Consider the following 24,369-nt stretch of genomic DNA (forward strand, 5'->3'; position numbering starts at 1 on the left):
TTAGCGGTTCTGAAAATTACCTAAATGGACCCTCAGATGAAGAATAAATGACATAATACACTTTACCATTATTTATTTAACAAAAGCATTCGAGATAGCTGCTGATCTTCCCAGGAGTAGATGTCCCAGCAACTTCACCTCAAGCTCAGACTGTGCAATGATCAGAGAAACTACAAACCCCCACCAAGAGCTACATCTCAAATCAGAAGTAACTAGATGAGGCTAATAGACAAATATGTGCATATGAACCGAGGTCTTTGTTTCTGTGATAAAAATGGTTCCAAATATCAAGGACACTGTGATGGCTTGATTTCAGAGATATTAATCTCTGTCTCTCTTCCACAGCATGTCTTTTATCCTGTCTTCCTTTTCTCACCCCAACCGGTCGCAGCAGATGGCCCCGCCCCTCCCTGAGCCTGGTTCTGAAGGAGGTTTCTTCCTGTTAAAAGGGAGTTTTTCCTTCCCACTGTCGCCAAAGTGCTTGCTCATAGGGGGTCATATGATTGTTGTTGTTTTTTTCTCTGTATGTATCATTGTAGGGTCTACCTTACAATATAAAGCACCTTGAGGGAACTGTTGTTGTGATTTGGCGCTGTACAAATAAAATTGAATTGCTCTCTCGCCAGCACACACAACCAGCTCCAGTGTCAGCTGTGTTTGTTGAGGGAAGTACAGGTTTATACAGTTAGGTCTATAAGACTATAACAATGACAAGTTTTGTTTTATGTTTTTTTTATTACTTCCTGAAATCCTGATTGAGCGGGTTCAGCTCAGGTGCTTTGGATCATCACGTCATGTGAAGCTCAGTCTGATCGGCTTTTCAGTTATTTGGCGGAAACTGAGCAGAGAATACAGCCCTGTAATTCAATTCAGTTCAATTCAGTTTTATTTATATAGAGCCAAATCGCAACAACAGTCAACTCAAGGTGCTTTATATTGTAAGGTAGACCCTACAATGATACATACAGAGAAAAAAACAACAACAATCATATGACCCCCTATGAGCAAGCACTTTGGCGACAGTGGGAAGGAAAAACTCCCTTTTAACAGGAAGAAACCTCCGGCAGAACCAGGCTCAGGGAGGGGCGGGGCCATCTGCTGCGACTGGTTGGGGTGAGAGAAGGAAAACAGGATAAAAGACATGCTGTGGAAGAGAGACAGAGATTTATAATTGGTATTATTCAATGCAGAGAGGTCTATTAACACAGACCTGAGTGAGAAAGGTGACTGAAGAAATACTCAGTGCATCATGGGAATCCCCCAGCAGCCTACATATTACAACATAACTAAGGGGGGATTCAGGGTAACCTAAAGGGGATGATGTGACTGCTTCTCTCTGCAGTCACATCATCAGTAAACACTCGTGACCTGGCTCCTCCGACAGCCATACATGCCCGTAATGTTGCCTTCACCGTATTTGGCACCTTATCACAGATGAAGCTGGTTCAGATCATCAGCTGTTTCTCTCCTTTTTCTGTTTTCCAGGACTGTGCAGACTCTTTTAGATGTTTTCTAGCAAAGTCTAATCTGTCCTTCCTGTTTTTGAGCGTAACCAGTGGTTTGTGCCTTGTTATAAACTTCCTATGTTTATAAGTATAAAGCTGTCTTTTGATGGTAGACCTTGACAATGATACCCCTACCTCCTCATGTGCTTCTTAAAGTTCAGCATAAAAAGTAAAAGCTGTTTCGCTTTGTTTCTAATAGCAGGTAAATTTGTGTGCTGAGCTATTTTGGCACTTGCAGATGAGTTACGGCACATGCAAATGTTGTGTGCACACATGCTTGAGAAGGGCTAGGGAAAGTTGGCCAGATGTGCCACAAATTTAACAACTCATTTGAAATCTATGAACCACAGGATTGCCCATATATGGTAAACCTGTGGCCAAGTAGTGAGCCAGACTCACCAGAGCACTCTTAGTTCAGGCCCAAATGAAGTCCAACAATGTGGGTCACAATTTAGGCCAAACAGTCTGAGGTATTATGGACAAGATTTACTTGAAACACAAATGTAAAGCAGGATTTTTAGGGATTTGTTAAGCTTTATCTGGATGCAAATACAGGAGGACCTTGAAGTTCACCACAGGTTCCAAAACATTTACCTCCATAAAGGTTTTCCATAATTCCAGGACTTTATTTAATGCAGCTAAATGGCATAAAAAGTACAGTTTATCTGTTTATTAAAGGGCAGTGAACTGGGTTCAAAACTTGCTGAACAGAGCAGTCACTTTATTTTTCTAATCAGCATTTTGTGTGTGTGTGTGTGGGCGGGTTGCTGACCTTTTATCGGATGTTGAAAGTCGGGAAACTGAAGTGCATTTTCTTTGCTTGAAAAGGGTGGCATCTCAAAAGTGCCAATAATAGAGTACAGAGTTGATTTATGTGGTGAGGGCTGCACTGGTGGTCATGAGGAGGAAGTGTCTGCAGTCAAGTGTGCTTTCCTGAACTTAGCTTTTTTTAATCTGCTGGATACTTTTGATCTACTTTTGCAGCACACGGCCCTTGAAGAGAAAGAAAGAAAAGAATTGAAACAAACTTCGTATTTTTGGATCATCTGACTTGAAGTAAAGGCCAAGAAAAAAAAGGTCCAGAAGTCTGAGACATGGAGGTGAAAGGCTTCTATTCTGCATGTGATACTTAAAGCTTGAAATGCACTCAAGCTGGCATGGAAGTTGGTGCGAAACCCGATTAGATCAGATCATGATGAGTAATGTTTGAGATGCATTACTTTTTAAAGCTTTCTTCATTGTATCTCTATTTTAGGTTTTAGTACAGCACTGAGCCACTTTTCATTTCTTCCAAGAATTGGGGCATCATCCAAAGAAGAGCTTTGAATGTCTTTCAAGAAAACTGGAGAACTATTCCTGAAGATTAAGAGGGTGTGTTGAAAAAAGAAGGTGGTCATACCAAATACTGCCTTTCAAGCTTGTTTGAATCACATATATAAATCGTTTTAAACTAGCCATTTCCCATTTCCCTAAGAAAATAAGCAGTTAATCAGGCAAGGGTTGGATTTACAGAGGCAGCCTGCTTCTAGCAGAGGATGAACTGAGGGGCTGGACCAAAGCCCAGCCAAAGTAAATAAGGATCATTTTGAAATGTGAATTGTGCAGAGCTACACTAGTAGATCCCAAAGATACAAATATGTAAAAGAGTAGAATATGGCCACGTTGAAGAATAGGAGGAGATGAATGTCACGCTCTTCCTCCCTTTGAAAACTGAAAATAAAGAAAATGAAGTTAATTCCCAAGATTTAATTTTATGTGCAAACTTGTTAAGTTTCCATGTTAAATGACCAAAATTTTTCAAATACAAAAGCCACAAATCTCTTCACTCTGTTTAACCTGAAGAGAGGAAAGATTGTTTGATCAATGAACGGGACCTGCTTTTCTTTTCTTCCCCCGCAAGTTGATCTTCTGAAAGTGATTTCTATTTTGGTTTGCCAGCTGTAGAGATCCATGCACTCCTCCACTTATAAACATGCAGGAATGGTTTGTTTGAAGACTTTCAGTCCGGTTTCACAGCACAAAAAGGTGAATTATGGAGTTCCACAGCCTTTCGTGCTAAGACTGTTTCTGTTTGCATTATAGGTGGTTCTCTAGGCAGTATCATTAGAAGGCATAGAATACATTTTCACTGCTATGCAGCTGATACCCAACTTTATCTATCCATGAAGCCAGTTAACCAATTACTTAAATTGCTAGAATGTCTTAAAGACATAAAGACCTGCATGACATCCTTTCCTCCTTCTAAATTCAGGTAAGTTATTGTACTTGGCCCTAAAAGTGTTAGAAACATGTTGTCTTGCAAGATTTTTACTCTGGACGGCATGACCTTGGCCTCCAGTAACACTGTGAGGAACCTTACAGTCGTTTATGACCAGGATATGTCCTTCAGTGCACATATTAAACAAATATGTAGGACTGCTTTCTTCCATTTGTGCAATATCTCTAAAGTTAGAAAGATCCTTTCTCAGAGAGATTCAGAAAAACGAGTTAATGCATTTATTACATCTAGGATGGACTAGTGTAATTATTAGGTTGTCCAAATAACCTGCTTCCCATGTGTTTATACACCACTCTGTATTTAATTATTAGTCATTACTCATTCCTGCCTCTTTTCCACAGTGTCATTTTTCCAGTCTTTCACGGCAGATAGCTGGCCCTGCCTGAGCCTGGTTCTTCTGCAGGTTTCTTCCTTTAACCCTTTCACACATAGTGGTCACTACAGTGGACAGTTATTCAAAGGCTGTTTTCTTGTATTTGTGTCAGTGTTGATGGTATACACGCACATAAACCACTACATTGGACACTGATGTATCACTCCATGTTGTCCACCTAAGTGAACATGTAAAAGACTCTTTGAAAAGTACATGTTTAAAAAAATAAGGTTCAAAAATCAGATGAATAAAAAATACCTAAGAAAACAATCCTGATTGAGGTTGTCATAATTCATGCATGAAAGGGTTAAAAAGGGAGTTTTTACTTCCCAGTGTTGCTAAGTGCTTGAACATAGGGGTTGTTTGGTTGTTGGGGTATTTTCTCTATTATTGTAGGGTCTTTGTCGTACATTATAAAGCACCTTGAAGAGACTGTTGTTGTGATATGGCGCTATATAAATAAAATTGAATAGAAGAAGCATTGAAAAAAATCATTGCTCTTTGCAGACACTTAATGTTGTCTAATGCTATATTTGCAGCGATCACAATGTAGTTTAGCTAATAATATATATTTTTTAACATTTTGAGGCCTGACAGTGTTTATAACATGGCAAACCTCAGCCTGATATCTGAATGCTGCTTCAATTAAAGGGTACAACTTAAGGAAATCGGATTTTTGTGTGTAGGAGGGAAAATGATGAAACTGTAACTGGTTTTATGCTGAATAGGTGAAATAAATGCAACAGTTTTCTTTTTTATTTCATAATTTTTGCAGGGTGTGACAATGTACATGATCAAAACAAAAATTGAAACAATCACTTCTCCCACTCTGTTGATCTCCACTGTACATTTGAATATTTAAAGGAAATCCTATACACCATCAACAGACCTTTCTGTGTTCACATTCTTTCTGTGTCAAATTAAGGATTTTTCTACTTTAAGGAAACGTTACATTTCACACATGCGTTGGCATCCGCAGTTTCCTGTTTATCACAGAGATGGTGTGAAGTATCGTTTCTATGCAAAAGCACATTGGTGAATGACTCAGGATATAATTATTAGAGAAGCACTTTTGGTTTCGGCAATTAGTCAGTACAAACCAGCAGGTTTGAAACACAAAATTAGAGCCGGTAAAAAGATGTCGTGTTCATTTGTCTTCATGTCTTAATATTGATTGTGTAAATTAAGCCAATCCTTAATGACTCAGTCAATTCCTCAATCAAAAGAGGAATTGCCATAATTTTCTAAAAGTAGTAACATAAAGGTCAATCTTTTTTACTCGGAAAAATGAAAAGGAATCAACATTGCTACTCCCTTATTCTGTATAACAAAGAAATGGGAAACTGAATGTGCTGAATAAGATTTAATGCTTGAAATTGGTTAGGAAAATTACGATTGCATAAGGTGACTGTTTTGTCACCTCATGAGAAAAGGGTTCTCCGAGGAGTTGACTTGATGACTACAGTACAGCTCACCCATCATGCAGCTAAGCGTTTTTTGTTGTTGTTTTTTTTTGCATAAGTTAGCATAAGTTTTAGTTACCCTAATGCCAACTTAAACCTGAATCAAAGTGGACCATAAGTGCAAAAGTGACATAAAATGACAATGCTTTAGAAAGAAGTGCTGGAGTAAACAAAACAAAACAACTGTGACCTTATTGACCTGTGAGTAGCAGCGTCACAAATGAGTCTAGATATTTAAGTTTTTAGAAAACCATCAGAAATACTTTATTAATCCCAAAGGAAATGTCCATGCCTCACCAGTTTGTTCTGTGCTACAGTTTGTAAAACAATTTTTACTGTATTGCTTTATGCTGCAAGGTAAAAACCTACAATATTACAGAGAGAACCGTAACAATCAGACAATCCCCTGTGAGAAAGCACTTGGAGAGAGTGGGGAGGAAAAACTCTCTTTTGAAAGGAAGAAACCTCCAACAGAACCAGGCTCAGGGAGGAGCAGCCATCTGCTGCGACTGGTGGAAAACAACACAGGAGAGTGTAGCCAAGAGTTTCTGGAGGTTGCTGGCAGTCATTAATGTCGCTTCGGTAAATAACAGGTTGATGTGGTTCACAGTAGTTTGCATGGAAAACGATAAGTTGTCTGCAAACACTCACAAAATAGTCGCTGAATGGGAGTGACACTGAAAAGTTCAATGCAAACTGGAAATAAAGACCATTCACCTGCAAAATAAAAGATGCGCAGTTTGAAGCACGTGTGTTGCAGCTGTAATGCACAATTTTTACTTTGAAGGTGAACAGTTTGTAGTTTGTGTTGCACTTTGTCAACTTTCCCTAATTTTAAGTTTCGCCATGTTGCAATTGTTTGTGTCTATGGAGACTCTAGAGACTAACTCCGGGAATCAGACTTTCATGAAAGCTGGACAGGAAGTCAAACACAAGAACAGTATAGAGAAGACATGAGATTTCCAAAATAAAAGCTTCGGTGCATGCTAAACGATAGACAGACTGGATGGACATGCTGACATCACCCACTGGTTTTGAACATTTTGAATCTTAATTTTGTAAGATAATCCATTAAAAATGCGTTTTAGAAGTGTTGTGGGTTATTATACTTTTTTTTTATTTTTAAAGAAAAGCATTTTTGATGGAAGAGGTCCAAAAGTGAACGAGGCCTTCCAGACACCAGTAGCTACAGCTACCTGTGCTGGGACGCTTGTCAGTCATTACAGCCACACATCAAATAAAGTCACCCCACAGAGATTTTATGAAGGGGGGGAAGTAGAAAAACATATTTAAATTTGGGTTTACAGTTGTGGAAAAATTACAAAGTTGGGAATTTTTAGACTTAATTACACCAGATCAAAACTGTATAATCAGAGCACAAACACTGTCTTTTATACAATGATTGAGTGGCGCTGGTGTTATTCAGTCCCTTCCTGTTATTCTCCACTGCAACTCCCCGAAATGCAACACAAGTGTTGAATGTTGAATTTATTACAGTCATTGTAGGCAGGTGAATGTGGCATGCTGCGTAGACTTTAAAAGCGCAACTTTTTTAGTGTTCTCTTCTATCCAACCACAAGATTGATTGATCAGGGGGGTCCCCAACATTTACTGCACATAGATCATTTTTATTTGTTGCTGGAATGTACATCTCATTTTCATATACGAGAAGCACAGTCTAATTTTAGGGTCAGAGACAAGATCCCCCATTTAATAACTTGACAGAAGAGGAAGTGGTTAGCAGCCCCTCAGAGGCAAATACAGAAGTGCTGCTGTGCCAAGTCTAGTTGTTCTTAAGCACCAGTGTTGTATTTTCTGTTCCTGATTCCAGGCAGGTTAAACCCAGTGTGAAGTACCAATACTAAATCTGTTCTGGCCTGAATTTCCACGAATCTTGACCACAACAGTTGCAGTTTACAGAACTGTCCAGTCATCAGTTTTATATCCATGCCTTCCTAAAGAAAAGCCATGATGCACCACCTTAGTATATGTTTTTTGGCCTGCTGGCCCTCCACCCAGTGCATGTTTGGTTGTACCTGCTGTAACTGATTGGTCATTTTTACAGCTATGAAGCAAACATCTGATCGCTGAACCAATTAATATTTTGTGTTAATGCCGTGAAAGCCAAATGGGTCACAATTCCCTTGGTTGTGGGTTCAAAGTGCACTATGGTGAATATAAGAGAGCTGAGCCTGAACAGAGAAAATGCAGTTTGTCTGACACCATCCTTTTCCTTTTCCAGAATAACTTCAAAGGATATTTGCTAATATACACGAATTGCTTTGTTTGCACCTGTTCAATAACACAAACGTCTAATTATCCAGTCACATGAGAGAAACTTAAGTTCATTTCATGTTTTTAGTTTTTGACTCTCTAGTACAAGTTTTCAAGCCTTCCCATAGTGTAAACTTGCAATACGTAGGTGTGTGTTTAATCTTTGTATTAGTTGCTCCCTGTTTTTTTTCGGTACTCCTTTGTGTCTTGTGCTTTGTGTGTACTTTTCCCTCCCCTGTGATTGTGTCCATTGTGTGCACCTATGTCTCATTTATTTGTATGTATAGAGTATAAATAGTGCCATCTTCCCCTTTTGTCTGAAACCCTTTCTTGTGAGTCTTCCTGCCTGGATTCTGTTTGTTGTTTCTTTTGGATTGCTGTGCACCTTCCCTGACTGGAAAATGTTGCTTGAAAGCACAGATCCATCCTGCCTGTATCAATAGTCAAAGCTGGTAGTAATGGTTTAATGGTGTAGGGGATATTTATTTTTAGTTTAAATAACACGAGTGCTGTTTCTGACCATGTCCATGTCTTTATGACCACACTGTGCCCATCTTCTGATCGCTGCTTCTGTCTCACCATGTCACAAAGCTGAGATCATCTCAAACGGGTTTCTTGAACATCACAGTGAGTTCACTGTACTCAGCTGGCCTCCACAGTCACCTGATCTCAATCCAGTAGAGCACCTTTGGGATATGGAAGAATGGTAGATCTTGTGCAGCTGATAAGCCTGCAGCAACTGTGTGATGCTATTGTGTCAATGTGGACCAAAATCTCAGGGATGTCCAATCCAGCACTATTAGACTGATGAGGTGTCTGAGTTTTACCTCCAGCCTTAAATTTGGAGCCGACATCTAGTAAGCAAAGAAATCCAATATTAATTGTACACTACATTTACATTTAGATATAACCCTAAATACAATAATAAAATGTTATTATATAACAATATGAAATTATATTTATAATTTTATTTTATGACTCAGTTTTTTATATTGTAAGTGGTGATGAAATGTGGTGTTTGCCATATTTAGCTCAGTCAGCAAAAACTACAAAAAAAAAAACGCCACAGAGTTTCCCTCCTTACTTCCTCTTTTTCAGCTTTATAAACCCACACTCGACTTCATTCACTCTCAGACTTTCACTCTTGCATCCTCACTGGTCCTCAAAGATCAAAACAACCATCACGAAGATGAACAAGCCACTGCTCCTGCTGGTCGCTCTGACTTTCTGCTGTTGCATCGCGTCTCTGCATGGTAAGAAAACATTATTGCTTTAATTAAAAATATTTGTACATTTTGGTATCTCACAGGAGGGCAGCCAAAATATGCCATTTGATTTTGAGGGCATTATTTTATTCATATTTATCGTCTTTAAATGCATTTTATCTTGTCTTGGTTCACATGATGTCATAGTTTATTTATTCTGGGTTTTTTTAAATGCATTAAAGTACAGTACAATAAAAAAACAAGCTTTTTAAGTAGGTTGTAGGTATTACCCGTGACACTTGTTTTGAGTGTCAAGGGTAATACCTGACCTTAAAGACAGAGCAACAGATCCATTTACTGGCTTCTCTGGGGCTTTCAGCTGCATCTTAGTGCTTTGAAAAACTTTGAAATGGGACTGAAAGTTGCAAGATTTGTACAAACATATATAGATGCATAGTAATTTTGAGCCTTAACAAAGTCAGACTGGTTTAATCTACTAAAGACTAAAATAATAACTAAATCCTTTTTTACAGGTTTTACCATTAACACCTGCCGCTGTAGGCAGACGGTCGCGAATCCTATTCCTCCTAGAGCAGTCAAGAAGATAGAGGTGACTCCTGCCTCAGGACACTGCCCCCGAACTGAAATCACGTGAGTACTTGCACTGATCTGGAGCACTGGGTTGCACAGATTCTCAGTGGGCCGCAGGGTAAATTTAAAAAGAGCATCAATTTGAAATACTCTTTGGTATTAGCTACAAAGCCAGAGCGGGAAAGTTATGAGTACATTTTAGCTAATAATTCACATGTACTGTGCTAATCTAATGTTTTCCTGAAGCTTTAGGTGAAAGTTTATAATAGGAAGTTGAAACACTCAATAGAGCCCCTGGCAACTCTATTATAACTCTCACTGGTCTGATGTCTGGTGTCATTTTGGCACACAGATCTGTAAACTGAAAGCAAAAAGGAAAGTTGTGCTTCGATTTCTTACTTTTAAGTCTGTGTCAGGTTTAATCAAATGTGTGCAATGTGCTAATTTCTCCATTTTTAATTTCTTCACAGCATCACCGTGAGGAATGGTAACAGGATTTGTGTCGATCCAGAGGCCAAGTGGTTTCCAGGCCTTCTCAACACTCTGCAAAAGTAAGGAGCTTTATCACCTACAACACATATAATCACATTTAATAGACCCGACATAAATAACGTTTACCTAACTTGCTGAGAATATCTTTTTAACTGAGTTGCTGTTTTCAATGAATTTTGATGCTACATTTATCTATCTTAGCTACCTGGAAACAAACAGTATTTTTTTCACTCCTATGTATATTTATTGTGTCTAAAGGAAGGAAAACACATACTAGTTTACTGTATCTGTCACTGCTTTCTGATTTGTATGATTGTTATTGGTTATTCCAGCTATTCTGACTCCATCCTTTTGTTTTGATTACAGGAAAAAGGGCCTCCCAGCTGCTGAGCCAACCACTGTTTCTAGCTTCTGATCACGTTTCGTGGCATATCGATGCCTTCAGTCATCAAGCTGTGAATTACCGGAGGAAGGCTGACCCACCTTCCATTGTTTATGTCACTGTCTTTTTGTTTTGTATTGAACCTTTTTGCAGTTTCATTTATTTTTAGTGTTTAAGGGAAAAAAAATTACAACATATACAAAATACCATGATCGAAATGTGACCTTTTATACCTGATAGTATTAATGCGCTGTCTTACCATTTTAAAGAATGTATTGAAGAAAATGAAATACTGCAGTATTGATGCACAGATTTGAACTTTTATATGTTTTGTATCTGTTAGTGTTACCATATCTTACTTAAGAAACATGTATTTGTACTGTTTGATTAAAAATGGATGATTTTAGCATGTTGGTTAGGATGGTTTTTGTCACTTTAGCACTAGGGTGCTATGACTTCAATTTATGTTGTAATTTGGATTTTTGTTTTTTTATATAAAAAAAGATAAGAATAAAGAACTGACAAAAAGACTTAAAAATGACATTTTATTGCCTGCAGCGGGTGTGGGTGGTGGTGATGGTGGGTTCGGGACTGTGTGGGAGGTTTAAAATCCTGGCTTTGATTTGTTGTCATTAAAATTATAATTTCGGCAACAAAGTTTTCTAAAGTTTTCTTTAAACATAAAAACACAAAGCACTATTCTTTGGGAAGTATTTACTTTTAAGGCAATAGTATTGTATTTTGTATATAAACAGTTTGACCCTCAGATAAATCTATTGACCTTGAAGGAGAGGTCAGAGGTCAAACATGACATGATGAGTTTCATCTTCATGTGGTCCTTTCTGTATGTTGAAAATCCACAATCATGGTAGAATTGTAGCTCCTAAGTTATATGGCTTTATATCAGTTTTACACCGATAAACAGTTGGGGACTTATGAAAAGTGTTTCTAAGGATAAGCTGCAATAACCCTGAAGATTTCGCTATTACTAATCAGGCTTTACATAAATGTAAATTAATTAACATTAACATTGCGAGAAAATGACATCCGCCTTTTGAGAACACTTTCACAGAATTGTATGTTTGTGTTAGAGGAATCGGTATTTAAACTTAGCCATATGGAAAAGAAATAGTAAAAACTTATATGATTTACTCATGAAAGTGGCCACTTCCTCATTACTTTCATATATTGTTTTAGTAAGTATCCAAAACATACAAGTTTCATTATATAATTTTTCAAGGGATCTTATATCCGTTTTCACTCTTATATGCTTTTCATACAAGTTTCACACAAGACAGATACAAACTTTATAAGATTTATATAGATCTTTTCCATATGGGTAGCCTAAATGCCAAACATGAGGCTAAGTTTGGCTTTGGTAAGAGCTGTTCACCACAGCTGACAGTTTTCCAATCAGAGGACGCTGCCTGCGGTGGATGCTTGTTGGACTGGAAACCAGTGTGGTAAAGAACTGCATGCCACCTTCATTGATAACAGTTTTAAATGTGGTTCTTTAAAAACTCTCCTGAGAGCTAGAGTAGCACCAGCTGGTGGCCTGAAGACACATGCCCAGTTTTTGTCCTCTTACCTCACTCTACTAAAACAACAGTGTAGGGATTTTTTAAAATTCAGATTTAGAAAATAAAAGTTGGTCATCTGCTCTGAAAGTGTGTGGAACTCCTGACTTGCTTAACATGTAATTTTTAACAGTAATTTTTTAACAGTGCATTAAATGAGACCTTTTCTGCTGCGGTCGTGGCTCAAGAGTTGGGAGTTCGCCTTGTAATCGGAAGGTTGCCGGTTCGAGCCCCGGCTCGGACAGTCTTGGTCGTTATGTCCTTGGGCAAGACACTTCACCTACTGCCTACTAGTGTCGGCCAGAAGGGCTGATGGCGCAGTATGGCAGCCTCGCTTCTGTCAGTCTGCCCCAGGGCAGCTGTGGCTATAACTCTAGCTTGCCTCCACCAGTGTGTGAATGTGAGAGTGAATGGGTGGATGGCTAAAGTGCTTTGGGGTCCCTAGGGGGACTAGTGAAAGCGCTATACAAATACAGGCCATTTACCATTTTACACATAACCAAAGCTTCTAATACTGAAGAGTTCTCATTCCTAGCATTTGTTTCCATGTCTCACTATAGGATGTGCCTCCCTGTGTATTCCTCAGAAACACCTATCCCAGTCATGATTGGCTGGTGTTCGCGACGACCATGTGAGGCAGAGCCACCCACTCTTAAATAGCTTGCGCTATTACACAGTCGTTATTCAAAAAACGCTTGTGTAAATTAGACACGCTGATCCCCAGCACAGAGACAGAAGCCACTTTCAAAGCTCCTCAAGAGAGGCAGATATTATCCAGGCAGCTCATATAGTGGTGAAAGTAAAGTTTCAGTCATGACTGATGTCGCCCTTCAGCATTAATAATAATAATAATAATACATTTTATTTGAAAGCGCCTTTCAGAACACTCAAGGACACTGTAAACAGCAGAATAATAAAAGCAACATAAAAGCAAGCAGTTTACACAATCATAAAAGCATAAGACATAAAACAAAGTTAAAATAGCAGAGTGGAGAGGTTATGTGGTATAAGCTACTTTGAACAAGTGAGTTTTGAGTTGGGGCTTAAAGAGAGAGAAGGAAGAGATATTTCTTAAATGGAGGGAATTTGAGGAGCAGAGCAGCTGAAAGCCCTGCTCCCCACGGTGTCAAGACGGGGGGAGGGGACAGAGAGAGAGAAAGGGAAGAAGAAGATCTAAGATGAGGTGGTGATCTGAACCAGATCAGAGAGATATGGAGGAGAGAGATGATGAATAGCCTTAAATGTGTACAAGAGTATTTTGAAATTGATACGATATTTGACCGGGAGCCAATGAAGCTGCTGCAGGACAGGAGTGATGTGGAGCCACAGCTGTAAAAGCTGCTGGTCATGATATTGGTTTGGATATGTGGTGAGAGGGAAACATGAAGATGAAACCAGGAGATGTCCTTACTGAATCATCAGAGCTGAACAGGTGATGGAGAAACAGGTTTACCTTTTAGGTGACATGAATGAGTTGAAGGGAAGTTATGAACTGTTTCTGAGAGACAAATAACCCCAGGATCCTTTTCTATGTAGCTGACAGCTGGTAACTGTGCAGGGGCGGCTCTGGCAAAGTTTTGCCAGGGGGCCAGGTAGGGCATTAACAAGGAAATGGGGGGGGGGGGGGGGAACAAAGAAATACTTTTCTTTCTTATTCTCATTTAAAATGTCTGGCTGTTATTAAATAATTATCTGAAGCTTACAACCAAAGTTTTTATCTGATGTACAACATATAGAAATCATACATATACCAACAAGACAGTACATCACTGTCACAACAGCGTTTGTTTTCATTCAAAGGCTTTATGGCTTTTCCTGTAATACCTGGTGGGCCGGTCTCTAGTCAAAATGCCCAGGCTGATTTTTTGTCCCAGTCCAGCCCTGAGTCCAGCTGTTGTACATCGAGCTGCATTTACAACCTTAGTTAATTCAGACAGGGAAATAACCTTGAAGTCAGACAACACCAACAGGCAGAGCAGCTGAGTGATGAAAGTATGTGCAGAGGCCAAAACCACAGCCCAAAAATCAAACTCTGGCTTTGGGTCACTTTAATTCCCTTTTTTCTTGATATTTTCATTTGATAATCATATTTAGTCAGTGCGCCCCAGGGCGGCTGTGGCTACAATGTAGCAGCCATCACCCGTGTGTGAATGTGTGTGTGAATGGGTGGGTGACTGGATGTGTAAAGCGCTTTGGGTCCTTAGGGACTAGTAAAGCGCTATACAAATACAGGCCATTTACCATTTTTACCATTTTATATACAACATGCCACATTCACCCAAACACACACTTTCTCACTACATTCATACACACTCACAACATACAGTCTGGAGGAGCCAAGGACTGAACCACTAACCTTCTGATCAGTAGGTGACCTGCTCCACCTCCTGAGCTAAAGACACCCAGTGGTAAATATGAGTAAACCCTCACTAGGTTTTGGATCAAGTGTACACTCACAAACCTGACAAACCTGCATTTGAAACGTTGCCTACCATAGTATAGTATTGTATACTATAGTATTGTATAGTATTGCAACATGGCATTTGTTTCTTCTAACTAAAATAGGAGAACATAAATAGTGTCATCATTGCCAGACCTGGCCCACATCTGGTTGACATACACCCTGCCATGACACCGTTCAGTCAGAAGTGCCAACTTGATGCCAGATCTGGGCCAGACCTGTCTGCTATGTGGGTATGACCCACAAAAGCATTTTGTGATTGATCAGGAGTTCCCAGTCTGATTCCAGCAGATGCAAATGTTTACTGCGTGTAAATAATTTTTATCGGTGTAATTCTGGGTTTTCCATTTCATTTTCAGGTATGAGAAGCAGTTTAATTTAAGGGGCTGAGACAAAATTCCCCCAGTCAAAGCAGAAACGGAAAAGGTTAACAGCCCTCAATTACGGAAGTGCTGCTCTGCCAAATGAAATATTTTACTTTATGTATTTATACTAGCAAGGTGCAACTGTTGAAGTGTCTGAGTGTATCTGAGCATCTTTACAGCCTTAGATTTGGAGCTAGCATCCAGTAATCAAAGAAATCCCCTATTAAATGTACTCAGTATTTACATGATTGGTAATCATATGTTACATTTATAATGATTTAATATATAATTCTACATTTTTATTATATAATAATATGCAGTTATATTTATTATTTTACTTAATAATTCTGCTTTTATGACATATTGACAATATGTGAGTGATGACGAAGTAAGTTTCCAAACTTACTTCCTCTTTCTCAGCTTTATAAACCCACACTCGACTTCGTTCACTCAGACTTTCTTTCTTGCATCCTCACTGGTCCTCAAAGGTCAAAACAACCATCACGAAGATGAACAAGCCACTGCTCCTGCTGGTCGCTCTGACTTTCTGCTGTTGCATCGTGTCTCTGCATGGTAAGAAAACATTACTGCTTTAATGCAGTAATATACCATTTGATTTTGAGGTCATTATTTTATTCATATTTATCGTCTTACTTTAGTTATTCTGTTTAAAAATACATTAGACAGACAGATCGATAAATTATTGATCCCACAAGGGAAATTTTTATGTTACAGCAGCATGATAAAGAGTAAATATATACTACAGTTATATAGTAGATATATATAATATATATATATATAATGACACAGTTAAATAAAAGTGCCACAGGTGCCTGGTGAGCGGCTTATATTGAAATATTGCAGGCATTTATATTTTTACATCAGTGATAAAAAACAAAGAATAGTAGAAATGTAGAAATATTAAAATATTAGTAGAACTATTAAAACTTTTTCCTGTAATTGAAAGTAAATATTGTTTTGAGTGTTTGAAGGTTATTACCCGAAGTCCATCTACTGGCTTCTTTGGGGCTTCTTACTGTTTCTTACTGTTTCTTAATGTTTTCACAAACTCTTTCCTCCTAAAATAATAGAAATGCTTCTTTTCAGGTTTTACCATAAATACCTGCCGCTGTAGAAAGACGACCATGAGACCTGTTTCTGCTAAGATGGTCAAGAAGATTGAGGTGACTCCTGTTTCAGGACACTGCCCCCGAACTGAAATCATGTGAGTATTTGCAAAGGTGACGTTTCTTAACGGTGCTTTTTACTCTCTACTGTAATGCATCACAGTTTATATTGAAAGTGTCTTTAAAGATTGCAGAGCACAATAAAATAAAGCTTTCTATAGAAATGTTGTGGAAACTTACAAAAATGCACACATTTGAAATACTCAAGTGTACTATATGTACTTTATTGTTGAGAAATATACTTTATTACTTGAGTATTTTATCTTCATATCTTTAAGAGTTTTTCATTTTAAGCTTTTATACTGTAATTTTAAACTTTTTCACTGTTCTGTGAACCATGTAAATGTCAATAAAGCCCTTTTACACTTTGACATTATTGTATTATAACTGGCACTGATGATGATGATGATGCAAGTTTGAAGTTACCTGCTGACACACAGAACTGTAAACTAAGAGCAAAAATGAAACTTTTACTTCATGTCTTAGTTTTGTTTCTGCTTCAGTTTCAATCAAGTTTGTGCGGCGTGATAATTTCTCCATTTTTAAGTAATGTTTTGAATCTTCTGCTTTCTCAACAGGATCACTGTGAGGTCTGGTGCTAAGATCTGTGTCAATCCAGAGGCCAAGTGGTTTCCAGGCCTTCTCAAAACTCTGCAAAAGTGAGAATTTCTTATCAGTCATACACTTATCACTTTTAGAATACATGCGAACATTTCATAGAACCGGCATTTTTAACGTTTAGCTAACTTTCTATACAAAATCCTATTAACTTAGTTTCTGTATTTACCGGTCAAAAGGGGGGCATTTTTAGAGCCAAAACTAATTTGCTTATTTTGAGTTATTCTGATTATTAACTCCATCGTTTTTATTTTGAATTACAGGAAGAACACCGTCTCAACCACTGGGCCACGCACTGCTTCAACACCTAGCTTCTGATCACACGGCAGATCGATTCCTCCCTTCATCAATCTGAATTACCTGTAGCAAGCCTGTTGTATTCAGCCCGAATACAGTTTCATTTTCTCTAGTGTTATCCTTTGATGACAAAGGTATAATTCTTAGAAAATCACATAATCTATATGTGATTTTTTTTTATGCTTGAAATTCTGATAGAATACTATTAAACTGCGCCACCTTACCATTGTAAGAATGTACTGAAGAAGAAAAAAGGACTGCAGTATTGTTGCACACTTTTCTCTTTTTTAATAGTTTGTATCTGTTAGTGTTGCATTACACATGTGTATAAGTACTGTTTAATTAAAAAACTGGTTTCTCTAATACTATGACTTCAATGTGTGTTGTATCCCTGAATTTTGACTTTTGACTTTAACAAACGCCACTTAATTTATGTAGACTTTTCAAACAGACATCAAACACATTACATCATTATATTGTCACCACTACAGAAAATAAACTCAAATATGAATATAAAGACTTACACGACTTTTGTTTAAATAGAAAAATGGCACTCTCTTATTAAATACTAATTTCAGCAAACTTGATGTGTATTTTGGACTCTTTTTCACCACTTGTCTGAAAGACAACATGGTTTTGTCGCCTTAATTATCTCCAATAAATATTTATGTAGTTTTTACTGTACTATAATGATGAATTATCTCACTTTTTTAACAGTTGGGGACCCATGACAAATGTGATAAACTGTGATAAACCCTAAAGATTTCGCTCTAACGTAATCAGGATTTACATAAATCTATATAAATTAACATTGTGAGAAAATGACTTCCCTTTTGAGAGCACTTTCACAGGATATTTGAGTTTATGTTAGAGGACTGTGTATGAACATACAGGGAGTGCAGAATTATTAGGCAAGTTGCATTTTTGAGGAATAATTTTATTATTGAACAACAACCATGTTCTCAATGAACCCAAAAAACTCATTAATATCAAAGCTGAATGTTTGTGGAAGTAGTTTTTAGTTTGTTTTTAGTTTTAACTATTTTAGGGGGATATCTGTGTGTGCAGGTGACTATTACTGTGCATAATTATTAGGCAACTTAAAAAAAAACAAATATATACCCATTTCAATTATTTATTTTTACCAGTGAAACCAATATAACATCTCCACATTCACAAATATACATTTCTGACATTCAAAACAAAACAAAAACAAATCAGCGACCAATATAGCCACCTTTCTTTGCAAGGACACTCAAAAGCCTGCCATCCATGGATTCTGTCAGTGTTTTGATCTGTTCACCATCAACAGCAGCAACCACAGCCTCCCAGACACTGTTCAGAGAGGTGTACTGTTTTCCCTCCTTGTAAATCTCACATTTGATGATGGACCACAGGTTCTCAATGGGGTTCAGATCAGGTGAACAAGGAGGCCATGTCATTAGTTTTTCTTCTTTTATACCCTTTCTTGCCAGCCACGCTGTGGAGTACTTGGACGCGTGTGATGGAGCATTGTCCTGCATGAAAATCATGTTTTTCTTGAAGGATGCAGACTTCTTCCTGTACCACTGCTTGAAGAAGGTGTCTTCCAGAAACTGGCAGTAGGACTGGGAGTTGAGCTTGACTCCATGAGGCCCCACAAGCTCATCTTTGATGATACCAGCCCAAACCAGTACTCCACCTCCACCTTGCTGGCGTCTGAGTCGGACTGGAGCTCTCTGCCCATTACCAATCCAGCCACGGGCCCATCCATCTGGCCCATCAAGACTCACTCTCATTTCATCAGTCCATAAAACCTTAGAAAAATCAGTCTTGAGATATTTCTTGGCCCAGTCTTGATGTTTCAGCTTGTGTGTCTTGTTCAGTGGTGGTCGTCTTTCAGCCTTTCTTACCTTGGCCATGTCTCTGAGTATTGCACACCTTGTGCTTTTGGGCACTCCAGTGATGTTGCAGCTCTGAAATATGGCCAAACTGGTGGCAAGTGGCATCTTGGCAGCTGCACGCTTGACTTTTCTCAGTTCATGGGCAGTTATTTTGCGCCTTGGTTTTTCCACACGCTTCTTGCGACCCTGTTGACTATTTTGAATGAAACGCTTGATTGTTTGATGATCACGCTTCAGAAGCTTTGCAATTTTGAGACTGCTGCATCCCTCTGCAAGATATCTCACTATTTTTGACTTTTCTGAGCCTGTCAAGTCCTTCTTTTGACCCATTTTGCCAAAGGAAAGGACGTTGCCTAATAATTATGCACACCTGATATAGGGTGTTGATGTCATTAGACCACACCCCTTCTCATTACAGAGATGCACATCACCTAATATGCTTAATTGGTAGTAGGATTTCGAGCCTATGCAGCTTGGAGTAAGACAACATGCATGAAGAGGATGATGTGGACAAAATACTCATTTGCCTAATAATTCTGCACTCCCTGTACACTGAAGAATTTTAAAGAGCCAGATAGTCCTTTTGTTAGAGGGACTAAACAAAGACAGCAGCATAACCCACATTATTTAAACTTATTTTTTTCTCTCTTTTTAAACATTTAAATGGCAAACATGAGGCTAAGTTTGGCTTTGGTAAGAGCTGTTCACCACAGCTGAAAGTTTCCAGTCAGAGGAAGCTGACCGAGTGCTTCCTCCTGCCTGCGGTGGGCGCTTGTTGGACTGGAGACCAGTGTGGTGAAGAACTGCATACCACCTTCATTGATAACAGTTTTATTATTAGTCCTTTATTTATCCAGGTAAAATCTCTTTGAGATTATTTGACAAATTCTGATCTATCTATATAGTTTCTGTCTTCATCTACAGTGGAAGTGAATTTAATTTAATGTTTAGGTAACTGGCAAAACTAGCGTGCTAATTTCTGCTAACTTCTAACTCAATTATTATTAATAATTTAATAAATTCTGTTTTCACGGATACCGGGGTGTTAAACTTAATTGTTAAACCTGGTAAAGCAGCAACACTGATCATTTAATTAAAGATGAAAGAAGTTTTTAACTCTCAGTGTGCCGCAGTGTTCGTTTGACTTTGGTACCTGAAGAGGACGGAGTTTTGGACACAGATTGCTCCGCAGTGTTGCCAACTCTTCAGTAAGTAAAATCGCGATTGGCTGTCCTAAAAGTCGCTAGAAGTCGCCAAATGATGTCATCGCCTAATTTGCATAATAGGTCATGCCTATGCAACAGACGCTGTAGGAGAGAGAAAAAAAACATTGTGGAGTTTTTGTTTTTTCAATGTCACAATTCCAACCCTCCTCCTTTATCCGTACTTGGGACTGGCAAAAGTGACCCGAAATAGGCACTCCGGCCGAGTTACTTTGTGTGTGTGTGTGTGTGTGTGTGTCTTTTTAAGTAGTTTTATACCTTGTGATTCATAAAAAACATTTTTAACCATTAACAATCAAAAGGGACATAGCAAGCCTCACCAGACAGCGGCTTCGCTCATGCAAATGAGCCATATTCTATGGTGATATTTTAATTTCTTATTGTTGCGTAACATTGTACCGGTTTTACCGTGAACGGTATAATGTGGCCCAGCCCTACCTCACATTACTAAAACAACAACGCCTATATGGCTTGCACTATTACATAGTTGTTATTCAAAAACCTCTTCTTGCTTCAGGGCATATCTCAACCTTCTTAGAATAGTTAACTTCACTTTCCACAGATAGGAGCGTTAGCTATTTCCTGTTGCTGGGTGCTAGCTACCTTTGCCTGTCTCTTCTGAACCCGAATCTTCACCAAAGATTGGTCGTCATACCACTTACCTTCCAGTAAGGCGGTCCTTTTTGCACAGTTTAGCACACCAGCTACCACCGTTCATCTTCAGCCAAGGTTACCAAGCCAACTAACTCACATCCTTCGACGTTAGTATACCAGCTAGCAAAAATCGCAACTTTCCCTTATACTGGAGGACGCGGAGACTCCAAGGTATGGGGTCTCGAGTAAGAACACACACCAGGTCTGCTTGTGTTGCCTTGGGCTGGAACATGCCCAGCTTGCAATCGAAACCCCTGGTTTCTGCACTGCACCCGCTTCAACATGAGGAGTCTCAGACGATGACTGATGTGCCAAGTTAGCCTGTTGGGAACAGACCCCTTTTTGCCCACAGCTGAAACTGGGGCTGATTGTGGCCAGTGTTGGGGAGTAACGGAATACATGTACCGGAATTATATTTAAAATACATAATATGAGTAACTCTATTCCATTACAATAGCCTCTTAATGGCTCTAATGCCTGTGTCTCAATGAGAGTAATGTATTCTGAATACTTTGGATTACTTAATATATTATCATGCTATTTACAACTACATGAATGTACTATTGTTGTGTGACCTATTACTTTTACTGAAGGTTATTTGCCATACCAATACCAACTAGGTTTTAAATCTTAATATAAAATGAGTAACAGTAGGTTGACATTAGGTAAGGCTGCACTTTCTGCAGCGATCTCGTATAGAAAACTATTCCGCACCTGTAAAACAGGTTCGCGGCTCCGAACCGTAAAGGCGTAAAACCGTAAAGAGACCTCTGGCTAATACATCCAGTTCCGTGTCGGGCTCGTAGCTGAAAACTAGCTTTACTTCGTTGTCTGGGTCAACTTTGCTAGTGAGAGACAGAGAGAGGCGTTGAAAGGCTGCTCCAACGGAACTTTTTGTTTCGGAGGAAAACACGAACACAGCGTACAGTCGAGTCTTAAGAGCTTACTTACAACTGGGCTCGTCAGGCACTCTTTTTGGCTGCAGTGGTTATTATTATATTTACATGCTTCCATTTCCCGTTTCTGCTCGGTGACAGCTCGTACTTTTCCACTCTTTTTCTCCCTCCTCGCGCTCACAGACACATAACAGGTATGGCTATGCTTGTAACAGGGTGTCACTAAAGCCCAACCCGACCTATGTGCCTAGGTGGTTGGGGTATTTGTACCTATTGTCCTGTCTGCATCCTCCCCCCTCCCTTTCTCTTCTGAAGAATTACAAAGGCTGTATACTAGTGATGTGTCGGTCGTGAACAAAACGGCTCTTAGAGCCTACTCTTTGAAGTGAACGACGCGAGCCTAGTGGGTTTTTTTTTCTTTCTCTCACTTTTTCCCGCTTTACTCAGCACGTGAGCCTTGTGCTTGCACTGAGCAGAGGGGGGGGGGGGGGCGGTAGTACTCGCAGTAGCACAGGAACAGAAGGCAGGGAAAGACAGAGAAAGAGAGCCAGGGACAACAACAACAGACGACATTGTCACATTAGAAAGGTATAGTAATTGTCCACAACTATTTTCAGTTGCAGATGATAAAGGATTCAGAAAGTTTATTCATGCATTTTCTTTTTTAATTATTATTATTAATATTATTATTATTATTATTGGAATACATATGAGTATTTGTGTATAAATACACAAACAATACACATATGATTATAGTATATGTGTAGGGTGTATAGGGTGGCAGGCAGCAAACGGCCTTCCGGCTTACTTCACTCGTGGTGGAGCAAGCCTGCAGGCCGCAAGCCGGTCTTGCAGAGGCAAGCTGGTCTTCACCTCTCATTTTTGTCCAGTTTTACAGGTTGGAAGTCTCTGCTTCAAGTAGTGGGCACTGGGTCCTTGACATAAGCTTGTCTGGCAATACTGGAGTCTCCATTTCCCATAGTGAGACGGTGAAATGAATGCTAGAAATGAGATCTTTAGGTAACTTGCGTAACCCTGGTTCTCAGAGTACCATGAGTAAGACATCTCACCAGACAGCCCTTCATGCCGGGGCAAAGCGACAAGAGGTGTTTATCTTAAATAACAACTATGTAATAGCACAAGCTATTTAAGGGTGGGTGGCTCTGCCCGACATAATGATTGCAATCACCAGCCAATCAGGATTGGCAGAATGAGATAAATGCATCTGAGGAATATGCGGGGAGGCACATTCCATAGTGACACATCTCACTCATGCAACTCTGAGAACCAGGTTTATGCAAGTAACCTAAAGTTAACACCGTTCATGTCATTCAGACTCACTTTGCTCTGCCCCCTACTCGCAGCTTCCTGCTTTACTGTGTTTAGTCGACCTGCGGTCACGTGACTAAGTGGCACTGAGTAGAGCCCTGAGCCCTGTGCAGAGGTACTTCCCTGCTGTAAATGAAAAAGTTGCTAACAGTGATGAATGTTGGACAAAGAGTCCCTGCTGTGCAAACTTCATCAACTTATGTAAACACACAAAATATCGTAAAACAAGAAATAACTTTAATCCTTGGAAGGAAAAGAGGAGGAAGGAGATCCCTCAGACACGCTGATCCCCAGCACAGAGACAGAGGCCACTTTCAAAGTCCCTCAAGAGAGGCAGATATTATCCAAGTAGCTCATATAGTGGTGAAAGTTTCAGTCATGACCGATGTCGTCTTTCAGCATTACTTAATGTTGAAGTGTTATTAGTCATCACAGCTGTTACTTTATGAAGGGGGAAAGTATGTGCATAGGCCAAAACCACAGCCCAAAAATAAAACAATGGCTTTGGATCCCTTTATTCCTTTCCCTCCTTTTTTCTTGATATTTTCACTTGAAAATCATATTTAAATTTAATTGTAAGTGTAAAAAAACCCAATAAACCTAAAGCAAAACATTATTTAGGATTGATTACAGCAGCTCTACACTAAACCACAGTGCGGCATGCTGGGGAGACTTAAAAAATGAATCTTTAGGGTCCTCTTATGACCCACAAAAGCATTTTGTGATTGATCAGGAGTTCCCAGTCTGATTCCAGCAGATGCGCGTAAATAAGTTTTATCGGTGTAATTCTGGGTTGTCCATCTATCTTTTCATGTATGAGAAGCAGTCTAATTTAAGGGGCTGAGACAAAATTCCCCCAGTCAAAGCAGAAACGGAAAAGGTTAACAGCCCTTAATTACGGAAGTGCTGCTCTGCCAAATGAAATATTTTACTTTATTTATGTATTTATACTAGCAAGGTGCAACTGTTGAAGTGTCTGAGTGTATCTGAGCATCTTTACAGCCTTAGATTTGGAGCTAGCATCCAGTAATCAAAGAAATCCCCTATTAAATGTACTCAGTATTTACATGATTGGTAATCATATATAACATTTATAATTATATAATATGCAATTCAACATGTTTTTATTATATAATAATATGCAATTATATTTATTATTTTATTTTATAATTCTGTTTTTATGACATTTTATTTTGAGCAGTGACGAAATGGGGGTGTTTGATAAATTTAGCACAGTGAGCAGAAAACTACAGAAAATGTCACAGAGTTTCCAAACTTACTTCCTCTTTCTCAGCTTTATAAACCCACACTCGACT

The 24,369-nt window shown here is 39.0% G+C and overlaps 2 protein-coding genes across 2 annotated transcripts; both read left to right on the plus strand.

Annotated features, from left to right (window-relative positions):
* The first annotated feature begins 9,003 nt into the window (after nt 1–9,003).
* Nucleotides 9,004–11,093, plus strand: LOC113034187 (C-X-C motif chemokine 10-like). Its single transcript, XM_026188577.2, has 4 exons — nt 9,004–9,146; nt 9,632–9,749; nt 10,160–10,240; nt 10,548–11,093. The coding sequence occupies exons 1-4, from the start codon at nt 9,083–9,085 to the stop codon at nt 10,594–10,596; spliced, it is 312 nt and encodes a 103-aa protein (XP_026044362.1). The 5' UTR covers nt 9,004–9,082; the 3' UTR covers nt 10,597–11,093.
* A 4,316-nt stretch (nt 11,094–15,409) lies between these two features.
* Nucleotides 15,410–17,431, plus strand: LOC113034203 (C-X-C motif chemokine 10-like). The gene is made up of 4 exons (XM_026188592.2): nt 15,410–15,539; nt 16,074–16,191; nt 16,732–16,812; nt 17,035–17,431. Exons 1-4 carry the CDS (start codon nt 15,476–15,478, stop codon nt 17,087–17,089), a joined length of 318 nt encoding a protein of 105 aa, XP_026044377.1. The 5' UTR covers nt 15,410–15,475; the 3' UTR covers nt 17,090–17,431.
* Nucleotides 17,432–24,369: the final 6,938 nt, after the last annotated feature.

The sequence above is a fragment of the Astatotilapia calliptera genome, chromosome 12 (assembly GCF_964374335.1).
Source record: "Astatotilapia calliptera chromosome 12, fAstCal68.1, whole genome shotgun sequence".
Lineage (NCBI taxonomy): Eukaryota > Metazoa > Chordata > Actinopteri > Cichliformes > Cichlidae > Astatotilapia > Astatotilapia calliptera.

Bases quoted from the DNA above. Each gene is read 5' to 3' on its own strand.
- LOC113034187 (XM_026188577.2), top strand. From the start codon at position 9,083: ATGAACAAGCCACTGCTCCTGCTGGTCGCTCTGACTTTCTGCTGTTGC. The intron at 9,750-10,159 runs GTGAGTACTTGC...ATTTCTTCACAG, and splicing joins TGCCCCCGAACTGAAATCAC to CATCACCGTGAGGAATGGTA. The intron at 10,241-10,547 runs GTAAGGAGCTTT...TTTTGATTACAG, and splicing joins CTTCTCAACACTCTGCAAAA to GAAAAAGGGCCTCCCAGCTG.
- LOC113034203 (XM_026188592.2), top strand. From the start codon at position 15,476: ATGAACAAGCCACTGCTCCTGCTGGTCGCTCTGACTTTCTGCTGTTGC. The intron at 15,540-16,073 runs GTAAGAAAACAT...GCTTCTTTTCAG, and splicing joins TTGCATCGTGTCTCTGCATG to GTTTTACCATAAATACCTGC. The intron at 16,192-16,731 runs GTGAGTATTTGC...CTTTCTCAACAG, and splicing joins TGCCCCCGAACTGAAATCAT to GATCACTGTGAGGTCTGGTG.